This window comes from Ptiloglossa arizonensis, chromosome 5, assembly GCF_051014685.1.
Source record: "Ptiloglossa arizonensis isolate GNS036 chromosome 5, iyPtiAriz1_principal, whole genome shotgun sequence".
NCBI lineage: Eukaryota > Metazoa > Arthropoda > Insecta > Hymenoptera > Colletidae > Ptiloglossa > Ptiloglossa arizonensis.
This window is the reverse complement of record NC_135052.1, coordinates 4,336,855-4,349,240: the sequence shown is the minus strand read 5'-3', so window position 1 is coordinate 4,349,240 and position 12,386 is coordinate 4,336,855. Positions and strand designations below refer to the sequence as shown.

General features: G+C 44.6%; 1 protein-coding gene across 19 annotated transcripts in view; it reads left to right on the top strand.

Annotated features, from left to right (window-relative positions):
• Positions 1 to 12,386, top strand: part of LOC143146994 (uncharacterized) — a 284,039-nt gene that overhangs the window by 107,881 nt on the left and 163,772 nt on the right. For all 19 annotated transcript variants that reach the window (XM_076311775.1, XM_076311774.1, XM_076311790.1 and 16 more), the window contains one exon: positions 11,176 to 11,223. In XM_076311775.1, coding sequence (XP_076167890.1) covers positions 11,176 to 11,223 — 48 coding nt within the window. The remainder of the gene's footprint in view (positions 1 to 11,175; positions 11,224 to 12,386) is intronic.

The following is a 12,386-nucleotide window of genomic DNA, read 5'->3' as shown; positions in this document are numbered from 1 at the left end:
TTTTAAAGATCTCGCGCGGCTCAACCGACCATCTTCCTCGAACGCGCGACTCTGTTACATATATACACCCCCCACACCCCCTTTTCTATTTCCAACGACACGTCGACGCGCGAAATTATTTCTAGTCACCCGGTGGAGACGCGATAACACGCGCCCTGGGGTAAGTAACGGTTTTTATAGGTGATATTTCGTTCGACGAGTTTATCGTCCCTTCTCGATCCTCGACCGTGGTCCTCCGCAGGTAAGGTGTCAACGGTCGAAGGATTTACGTCGGTCCACACTTTCTCCGACATCTTGTCCCTGTTCTCGAAGAGACTTTTATTCCCAACTCGGACAAGTTCACCGTCATCGATTTTGCAGCAACTACCGAACCGCGAGACACCGGCTCGGCCCGTGCCCTTGACCATCTTAGAAATTACTCCACCGATGAAAGAACATTTCTTTTTTCTTTCTTTTTTTTTTTTCTTTGCACGGTAGGGTGAACAAGAATCTCCTCGATAGCTGTAAGAAACTTAGGGTGGATCTTCCGAGCGTTGTATTTGATTCGTTGTATTTAAACAGGAAGGTCCTGTTCCGCACGGCTCCCAAGTGCACCGAACAAACCGATTTAACGCCGGTGCAGGGGTTCGTTTCCCTGGTTCGCGATACGATACCGTTCGAGGCTTTGAGAAACGAGTCCTTTGGGAAAAACGTTCGTTCCGAAATTTCGTCGACGTTGCAGCTGGCTTTATAGGGGAGTCGGATGACTCACCGATAACCGTGCGCGTTCTCTAGCTCTTGACTATTTAACCCCTTACCTTACGACTTAAGTTTCGATAACGCGTGTTATAATCGACGACCTATAACTGAATTTTCTTCTCAAAGACGTTACACAAAGATTTCTTTCCAATATTACCGTAGAAATATATTTCAACGTACGAATGTGGACAAGATTCTTGATTTTTATTTTCGGTCCGATTTACTTACCACGTATCTCGCACGATATTGTAAGCGAAAGGATTAAGGTGCCCAAGTTGAGTTATAATCGACGATCTCTAATTAAATTTTCTTCTCAAAGACGTTACACAAGGATTTCTTTCCAATATTATCAAAGAAATATATTTAAACGTACGAATGTGGACAAGATTCACTCCTGAACAGATCGATGCTACGAGACACGCGTCGTCCAATTCTCCAATGAAGCTGTACTGTCGCGGAAACGTCGGAATGTCTTTTCTAAATGACACGGTTGATACCCGGAAGCCTGACAATATCTGTAAGAACTCGAGCCGTGAAAGCCTCGGAAATAACGTGTAATCATAGTCAAGTGAAACACAGTTGAACAATGAAATATACAAGGTGCTCCCGAAACCGAGAAACTTCGTCGGCGTATTTGAGAGCTTTCCCTTGTTCCGAATAAAAAGTATCGATACGAGACCGTGGATCGATTCCTGTTCGTTCTCGAGACGTGGAAATCGAAACGATACCAACCACTAGTAATCGGACTCGATCGAGCTACTTAACCGTTAGCGATAATCCGAAACTGTGCAGAAGTTGTCTTTACACCGATTCGCGTAAATCGTTGAAAATTATATCCTCGTATCTCTGTGGGCGCAAATAGACGCGTTTTCATTGACCGCATCCACCGAATATTCGCAAGATCGTTGCTAATGCTAGCAATAACTTCCTCGATATTTGCTATCAATTGCTCGCCCGTATCAGGTTTTCGTGCTAAATACGCGTTCAACGTTTCGCTCTTGTACACCGTGGAAACGAACGTTTCGCCTCGACCAGCACGGATATAGTCTCCTAATCGTACAACTGCGCGTATTTGTATTTATGTCCGTATCTGAGTTGAAAACGAAGACAAATCGAACCACGATACGTGCAAGGTGATCTTGAAAATTGAAACGAACCCTGGTAGCTCTTTTCCCATAAAAGGTGCAAGAATTTTCGTAGACGAAAATGTCTCCCACGTGCGAAACCATCTTTCAACGTATCGTATAAGTATTATCTTCTCGAACGACGAGAAAAATCAGTTTACTTCGATTTATAAACTAATATTTCGTTTACTACGATTTAGTTCGTTTAAAAAACAAGTGCACCGAGCAGGAAAATTATGTCATCAAAAGGTAGCCCCGCCTGGGGGATTCAACGTTTTCCTCTATGAATTTTTTGTATCTTCGCTTGGAAAAGAGCTACAGCTTGTCCCACTTTCTAGAATCACCTTGTAGAACATTTTTTGTTAAAAAGTTCGTCGAGTTCGTTCTGAAACACACCGTTTAATGCCTATGAAACTCTACTAAGAAAATGCGCACAAAATAGATGCGCTGTCCGTAAAATTTTAACCGTTGTCGATGCCTACGGAGGAGACTAAATTATAGATCACGTTTATGGTTGACACCTTGTTCGAAGAGGACCGCAACGTGGGTCGAAAGTGTAATATAATAAACGTGTATGCAAAATATCACCGTGTAAACCGAGCTACTTACCACGCCTAAGCGTGTTTACGCCCACCTTTCTACATCCGAGAGCTGGAAAGATGACTCCTGAATTAGGAGGAATGTAGTAATGTGTAAGAGAAACGTGGCAGTTACGAACAATTTTCACTCAGTCGCAGATTGTCGAAGAACGAGTCGCGATTCTTTCCAGAAGTCATCTTCTCAGCTCCGAACAGTATTACAAGGATCTGGAAACATTTCACCTGAATGAAAGGGAATGTGGACAGCAACGAGAAATCTCTGCTGGATCGTATATTTTCGAAAGACGACTAAAACGTCCGAAACGAGTCGCAATTCCTTCCAGAAGTAATCTTCTCAGCTCCGAACAGTATTACGAGGATCTGAGAACATTTCACTTGAATGAAAGGGAATGTGGACAGCATCGAAATATTTTTACTCGATCGTATATTTTCGAAAGACGACTAAAATGATTTCTACCAGAAGTAATCTTCTCAGCTCCGAACAGTATTACAAGGATCTGGAAATATTTCACTTGAATGAAAGGGAATGTGAATACCATCGACAAATTTTTACTCGATCGTATATTTTCGAAAGACGACTGAAATGTCCGAAACGAGTCGCGATTCCTTCCAAAAGTAATCTTCTCAGCTCCGAACAGTATTACGAGGAGCTGGAAACATGTCACCTGAATGAAGGGGAATTTGGACAGCATCGAAGAATTGTTATTCGATCGTTCATCTTCGAAAAACGACTAAAATGTCCGATACGAGTCGCAATCCTTTTTAGAAGTAATCTTCTCAGCTCCGAACAGTATTACGAGGAGCTGGAAGCATGTCACCTGAATGAAAGGGAATTTGGACAGCATCGAAGAATTGTTACTCGATCGTTCATCTTCGAAAAACGACTAAAATGTCCGATACGAGTCGCGATTCTTTCCAGAAGTAATCTTCTCAACTCCGAACAGTATTACAAGGAGCTGGAAACATGTCACCTGAATGAAAGGGAATGTGGACAGCAATGAGAAATTTCTGCTCGATCGTATATTTTCGAAAGACGACTAAAATGTCCGAAACGAGTCGCGATTCCTTCCAGAAGTAATCTTTTCAGCTTCGAACAGTATTACAAGGATCTGGAAACATTTCACTTGAATGAAAGGGAATGTTGACAGCATTGAAAAATTGTTACTCAATCGTACATTTTCGAAAGACGACTAGAACGTCCGAAACGAGTCGCAATTCCTTCCAAAAGTAATTTTCTCAGCTCCGAACAGTATTACGAGGAGTTGGAAACATATCACTTGAATGAAGGGGAATTTGGACAGCATCGAAAAATTGTTACTCAATTGTATATTTTCGAAAGACGACTAAAATATCCGATACTAGTCGCAATTCCTTCCAGAAGTAATTTTCTCAGCTCCGAACAGTATTACAAGGATCTGGAAACATTTCACTTGAATGAAGGGGAATGTGAACAGCAACGAGAAATTGTTACTCGATCGTACATCTTCGAAAAACGACTAAAATGTTCGATTCGAGTCGCAATTCCTTCCAGAAGTAATCTTCTCAGCTCCGAACAGTATTACAAGGATCTGGAAACATTTCACTTGAATGAAGGGGAATGTGAACAGCAACGAGAAATTGTTACTCGATCGTACATCTTTGAAAGACGACCAGAACGTCTGATCCGATACGAGTCGCTCTTCCTTCTAAAAATCATTTTCTCAACTCGAGACAGTACTTTTTCTCCACAAGTTTATGTATCCCCGCATGGCGATTCAAACTCATAATCGTCGCTTTCGGAATCGATCTCCGCGAGGTATCCCCGTTCGTGAAAAACTCTAAAGTTCGCGACGATCCGGTCCTGGACCCCCTCAAAATTTTCAGTCGCCATTATGGGATTAAGATTTCGCGACAAAGAAACCGGTAGGCGCTCGTGTTTGGTATCTCCGCTCCGGTCCCCGGTCGGCGTCGCGGCGCTTCTGGCTTTCGTCGAAGTAAAAAACTGGCTCGTGAGATGTCTCGAAACGCGAGGATTTTGAAAGCGTATCTCGCGCGCCCACTTGATCTCCGTTTAACTCCTTTCATTCGGGCGTTCTTCTTCCGGTGTAATCTGCACTCGGGATCCCTGCGGAGAAGAACGCGGGCGCGTCTCGTTCTTTTCCTGCGGGATTAACTAACGCGATACTTTTCTCTCTCTTTCTCTCTTGTTCGCAGCTCGCCAGTCTCCAAATGAACTTTTAATCTCTTGGTTCGAGCTCACCGGCTGCACCGTCTATTTAAGTTAGCCCCTCCGCGAGGCTCTGTTATCTCTATGCGACTTCAAAACACGGTGTAACTATAGTCCCCCCATCTATTATTCTTTCGTAAGAATAGTTGGAGTAAAAGTCCAACGGGATGGATTGCGGTTCGTCGAGGAAGTTAACACTCCGATGGTCGTTGTCGCGTGTGCGTCACTTTACCCTTTCAACCGTTACGTCACCGTTCGTTTAACTTTACGTCGTGTTTGTTTAGGTTTTAGACCTCGTACTCCCGTTAATTCGGGGTTAAATTTAATAACTGTGTCGTTTCTTTCACCTCGAATCTCAAACTGCGCGCTACACTTTCTCTAGCGTTTGAAACCTCAATGGTGATTCATTTCAGCTCACAAATGCACGTTACGTACGTACGTACATGTTTGTGTAGGTGTACGAGTGCATAGATTTGTATTCGATAATTTTATCGTTTTATCGCGGTTCATTTTCTAACTTCCATAATCGTTCATCGCTTATCTGTCAAGGAATAGATAGATATAAACGCACGCTGTAACGTTTGCTTCTACAACCACCGCTTTTGTATCAAGCGGTAATTGCAGCTTCGTTCTTTGCATGTTCTCGAGTAATTTTACTCACCGAGAGTCATAGAGTTCACAGCGCGGTTGACGCTAACTTTCCCCGTTATCTGTGATCTCTTTCCAACTTAATTTCTCGTATTATTAACCTGTACAACGAAATCGTTCCATTATTATTATCATTGTTGTTGTTACATTACCGTATGCACGTTTTTATCTTCTTAGAATAAGACGTTTAACGTTCCTCGAACGTTCTGAAATATTCCGTCGAAATAGTTAAGTCCCGTTCGTTTCAAACCGGTGGATGCTACGTCGTCGGAAACATTTTTCATTTCGTCGGTATAAAGTCAAACAGGTTCGCCGCAACTTTTAGTTTCTATAAACGTCACCGTTTGAAAATATCCGGCGGTAAAAATTCCCGGAGAACGTATCCGCCAATTCTCTCTTCGGCACGTGCAGCGACATCGACGAGCCATGCGAATGCTTTATTAGACTTTGAGATATCACTTCCGCGTGTTTGAAAAATGTGTTTTTAAATTTCCGATCGCCATCCTTTGCCGTAACGTTTATTCTTCGAACACTTACAGCTCCGTCAATTTTTCGAATTTCGACTCAAAATTTTACCAATATATTCCTGGAGCTACGAATCGATCGAAAATGAAAAAGAAAAAAGAAAAACAAATGTTTCGCTCGCACGACAAAAGAAGGACACCTTTATGCGCGAAAATGTTGCTCACCGAGTCACAAAACGATATTATTAATTATTTCTAACGGAGTGCAACGAAACGAATAAAATATCGATACGAACGAACGCATTCGTCCGCCATGTATTACCGAAACACGCCGGTCGTTGTACGCGATCGTAGAAAACGAACGAATGGATTCGGGTCTATCGTATACGTCGCATAAATTTCGTCGTTCGATATATAAATATATATATATGGATACGTACCTTTAACCTTTTTCGTATCTGAATTTTTCCCACTTGAATGAAAAAAACTATCCCTCGAGCGACGCGAGTTGCTCGGTGCTCGATAAACGTAAATCGAATAAAAGTCGACGTTATCGAGTCAATGTTAATAATTGCAATATTAATCGACAGAGTGCAATATCATCCGGTGACGTCTTTCCAACGAGAAAATTCGTCCGAATGCAAATTAGCAAGTTTCAAACGGCACGGGACGTGTAACGCGTTTCGCGATGAAAATATTATTTTAAAGGCTCCTCGGTGCAACGTCTCTCTCTCTCTCGCGATGCACCGTGTTACATCAGGGTATCGTAATAATTAATCCCGTGTTTCTTTCTCGAGTAACGTCCAAAAGAAGTAGCGAATTACCGATTCGTGTTCGTATATTATTGAAGAATGGAAAAGTCTTTGCGAAGCTTTTCAGGGGAATTGCATCAGGGTCGTGAGTTTATTGAGGCAGTCTCTTTAAAAATAACCACCCGAGGAAAGAAATCGTCTACTGTAAAATAACAACGCTCGATCGAAGCGTGGAACTGATCTTCGAACACCCTGTATTTCGAACGTTTTCGACGGACATACTACCGGACATACATACCGTCACGAGAAACGCTGAGACACTTGTTAAATGATATTTCCCGCTCAAAAATATTCCAACTCGGTCCACGGGTACATTCGAATATACCGTGGGTATCCGAACAGACGTCACCTGGTAGGAATTGCGAATCGTGTCGTACATATTACTCGAATATTAAACATTACAGTCCACATTCCCCCGACACGCGGTACCAACGTTCCTCGTGATACCTCGACGCGAAAAGTACTCTGCGAAAGATCATCTCGCGCGTGGATCATCCACAAACGTTGAATGCTCATAGACCTTCACCGAGCACGATCGACCTAGCGAAAGAATTAACCCAGAAGTCGTTTTCCCAATTCTCGGCCAGACGCCATCTCGGTGACTGTGAAAGAAAAGCTAGCGAGAATTTACCGTAAAATAATTATTCTCCGTGACTGTTCAAAGATACATTATTGTAAGAGCAAACGCGTGAACCGTTTACCGGTGACCGATACGCGGAACCGGGTAGGTAAAACACCGATGCACGACTTCCTGTTCCGGCACGCCACGGTTCTGGCCGTAACGAGAGTGTTCGTGACGCGTAGGTACGGCGAGGAACGAAAGAGGTTCGTTCGGGCGGCACGAAAACATCGACTGTACCGTAAACAGGGTTACGAAGGGAGGACATCGTGTCCGTTAGAAAGGGTGGTCGGTCGAAAGGAGAGACGAGGAAAATGCTCGTGGCTCTCGTACGCTCGGTCTAGCCTCGAGTGTATCGACGTCCCTCTTTTTCCCTCTCTCTTTCTCATCGCCGTTGCAGCTTGTAAATACACGGGCCTTTTGACTTTTAAATTCGACTGGATTTTCAGGGAAGTTTGTACGGGGGCGTATTTTCACGCGGAGGTGTTTGTAATGGAAATTTGCCGGCGTAAGGCAGCTCGAGCTCGATGGCCGTCGTTTATTTTTTCTTTCGTCGAATGGTCGGGTCCAGCCTCCGGCAAGGAAGCAAGGCTCTGGCCGATTCCTCTCGCAGGACGACGTATCGCGTCGAAGGACGAGTTCGTTCCGCGAATCGGCCGGTCGAGGCTCGGGAAAATGGGTCGACGGGGCGTAAATTTAAATTCATACCTCCCGCGTGGCTGAGAATGCGGAAGTAGCCGGTACCGCTGAGCGACGCGACACGCTGGATATCCTTATAAATTTACACGGCCGTATAGTCCGCTACGGCTCGACCAAGACCAGCAGCTCGCGTCGTTCGCGATCGTGAAATATGCAGCACGCATATACGTCGCGCTAACCTACACCTCGCGCGAGCGGCTCTTTGTATTCGCCTCGCGAACTTTTCGAAGGTTTCGCCGCCCCTGTCGGCCCGCGTCGACTAATTTCTCAAAAAGTCAAAGCGAAGTTTCGGCAACGTATTGTCAGCTCCGATCACGATGGCCCCTAGGGTATTCCACGAGGCTCTCGCCAGGAACCGACGGTCTTTCATATTTTTCTCATCGTCGATACAGTGGGGTTTTTTTCTTTTGTCAATAATGTGGAATATTGATTATAGACGAATGATGGTTGTTATTATTTATTATTAGAGTATGCGAGTAAGTACAATGCTTTTTGACAACTATCGACAATGACTCTCGACTAAAGATGTATCCCAGAATTTGGAGCCTAGGTGACTATGTCACTAGGTGGTCTTTAATATTTTTCTCATCGTCGATACCGAGGGGGGGGGGTTTTTTTGTCAATAATGTGGAATATGGATTATAGACGAATGATGGTTGTTATTATTTATTATTAGATTATGCGAGTAAGTCTATCGTGACTAAATTTAACAGTTGTCTACAACGCTTATTGACAACTATAGACAGACAACCGTTAATGACTCTCGACCAGAGATATACCCCAGAATTTGGAGCCTAGGTGACTATATCACGTGTCTACAGGATGTTCCAATCGTCACCGGTCGATTTGAATTTCGCGTTATTTTTAAAACGTCAAACCGATTAACCTGAAACTCGACGTGTGTCATCTACACAGATGGGAAATTAATCGTGGAAAAGTACACGGTGAAAGAACGCGTGAAAATTATTCAAGCGTATTACGAAAAATCGCGATCGTTAACGCTAACGATTCGGGAACTTCGTAATCGTTTCCCTCGAAATCGTGCGTCGGCAAAAAGCACCGTGCAAAATTTCATCGCTAGATTCGTCGAAACTGGTTCACTTGGAAATCTGAAAAAGTCACCGCGTCCCCGTATCGCTCGTTCGAGTGAAAATGTTGCTGCTGTTGCTAAGAGTGCGAGAGAAAACCCGGGCACATCGATTCGACATCGTTCTCAGGAACTGAACACTTCGAGGACCAGTTCGCAAAGGATTTTGACAAAAGATCTTCGTTTGCACGCTTACAAGATTCAATTATGCCAAGAACTTAAACCATTGGACCGTTTCCAACGTCGTACGTTCGTGGATCGGGCACTGCAGAGGAAAGAAGTCGACGATGATTTTTTTCGACAAAATTATCCTCGGCGACGAGGCGCATTTTCATCTCGCTGGCTACGCGAATGAACAAAATTGTCGCGTACAAGGCTCGGAAAATCCACGACAGGTTGAACAATTGTCGATGCATCCAAAGCGAGTCACCGTTTGGTGCAGTTTTCGGTCGAAAGGCGCGATCGGGCCATTTTTCTTCGAAAACGATGAACTGTGAATGGGAAACGATATCACGATACATTGACTGGCTATTTCTGGTATCGATCGAAAGATCTTGACACGGCTGATATTTGATTTCTACAAGATGGTGCTCTTTGTCACACAGCGAACGAAACAATGGCACTTTTGCAAACAAAATTTCCGCAGGACGTAATTTCTCGAAGTGGTGATGTCAATTGGCCACCAAGATCGTGCGATTCGACACCTTTGGACTTTTTTCTTTAGGGTCGCGGCAAAGGTAAGGTTTATGCCGACGATCCAGAGACAATTCCAGAGCCGAAAGACAACATCGAACGTGTCGTTGGTGAAATCGATCCGAGTTCGTGCGAAAACGTCGTGAAAAATTTCGGGAAAAGATCGGTGGCCTGTAAAAAGAACCGAGGAGGCTATTTGGAAGGTATCTTATTCCATTATTAACTCCCGAGTTTGTACTATTAAATAAAAAAAAAGTGTCAAGATTACTTAAACCGTTTGAGTTTTATTCAAAAAGTAAATCGACCGGTGATGATTGAGACATCCTTCGTGTCGAGTTTACACCTGACCCTCTCTCTTTCTCTCGCGCACACCTGACACTCAACCCGTCCATTCGTCCCATAATTTACAATACTACAATAATTTATCACATTAACGCAAATCTTCTTATCCAGCGCGTATCGACAATTGCCATTTTGTTCCTGCAACGCGTTTTGCCTCGTGCTTACCACGCTTCGTGTACCACTCGTTAATATTCCAACTCGGAAACAGAAAACCGTTCCTTCGACAGTTGGATTCGTAGGTTTTCGAGCTGCACGGAAGATCGTATTTTTTGGAAATCTTTCATCCTGTCCGAATAGGTATCCACACACGTTTCGTTCGCGATCGAAGAAAAGCGAAACGAGTACAGTTAACGCGTTTCGGTTGGTAAAATCGTTTTTCCTCCAATTTAGAAATCGAAACCACTATACGTGAGTCTCCAGTCTTCACGAAAGATCGTGTCTTTCAGAGATTATATCCGTAGTTTCACCTACGATGATCGAAACAACGTAGTTGCCTCGTACTCGCCAGATTCCGCTTCGTAAATCACTCGTTCGCATCCCAAGTGGGACATCGTATCCCTACTCTTTCGTCTCTAAGATTGTTTCGACCTGTTCGAAAAATGATTGGTATCGATCGATTGGAAAATGTCCATCGGTGATAAATCACACGATTCCATCGACGGTATCTCCGCTGGTAGACGCAGCCTCGCTCACGTTAAAATTAAAATCGACAAACGTGATCACGAGATTCCCATGGATTCGCGATGAGGTCTAGCGATCTATAATATTTATCGCGAGTGCATCGCTCGAGATTTCCATCGAATTCCGCGCGAAATCGTCGAAGGGACATTCTTCCGTGAGATTTCGCACGTTACATCATCCGCCCCATCCTTCGTCCGAAACTCGGGCAATGTTGGCGCGTAAAGTTCCCAAAACTCTCGGAAGAAGGGATTACGGTTCTCGGGTAAAGTTCTGGGTAACACGCTCGGCGATTAATTTCGAATCCGGTTCGCGTCGCGGCGCTGCAAACCGGATACCGCGTACGACGGGCAAGGTCGGGGTGGATCCGAGGCGGAGTCGTTCGTTTCCGTTTTCGGTGCAACGTGTTCTCCTCGATGGCTCCCGATGATGCTAATGGATGCGTATCTCCTTTTTCTTGTTGCAGAGGAAGAGTGGAATCCCGATGGCAAGGGTCGACAGTCCAACGACACCGGTGAGTTTTCCCGTTTCACGAGTTCAAAGTCGTCCCCGAGCGTACACCACGGTTCTGTTCACCGCGTCGATCCTCTCGCGAAAATAGTAACTGGTCGAGATTCAGGGATTTATTATCGCGCTGGTCGATCCGTTGCGTCGCCACGATCTTTTCTTCCTCTCGGTGGCCGCTCTTCAAGTAGACGCGTTACAAGCTTAACTTAACCCCTGGAATCGGCGTGGCGTCTGTTGGGTTTCCTCGGTTCGTGTTTCAGCGTATTCTCCCTTTCGGCTGCTCTTCGACGCGTGAAAGCGATACCGACAACCACCTACTCCCCGTTCGTCTCCTTGCTAGCTTCCCTCGCGTTAACTTCGACCCCATGGCCACACGCGTGTGTGGGTCCACCCTCGGCCACGTTTCTTCGACGTCGTTCTCCGAATCGGTCTCCACCGCGACGTGGACGAGAACGATTCTCGGGACTCTTTCGAGGAAAGATTTCTCGAACTGGCGCGAACGTAGAATTTTCTTTTACGGAAATTTCGAACGGGGCTGCATCGTCGAAACGAGTCGACCGACAGGTATCTCGGTGAAAATTAAACGGTTTTCGACAGCGGAGCGAAACGCGTTCCGAAACTGTCGATCGATTCGCAAGTGCGCGCGCGTTACGAAAGCTTCGTTACCGACGAGTACCATTCGCGAAGACCTCGTCGAGTACGAGAACCGGGCATTTGAAAAATATCAGACAGACCTCTGTTTACTCGTTTTACATCCCTCTTTGTTTCGTCTCTTTAATTCCGTTCCGAAAATCACCGGAAGAAAGTCGTATCCCGAATAGATACAATAGATACATAGCTGTTTCGTCTTCGCGAAATTCGACAAAAGCTAGATGAACGATTTGTTAAATTTTCACGATTCTTAACGATTTTCCAAGTTCCAGGATTTGGAAATTTTGTACCAATTCTTTCGTTACACCGAAACGTACCACCTTGCATCTCGGATTAGGTCGCGGAGAAAAATCACGGGTATTTTATCGGCGTAAATCTCGTAAAAGTAGAATATATTACTCGTATATTCGCGAGGCAAATACTCGAGTCTCGTAAACAGACATTTTGGGAACCAATTTTCCCCGCAGACGTTCGGAATAAATGTATTCCTTCTTTCGCGACGATAAAACACTCGCGCGA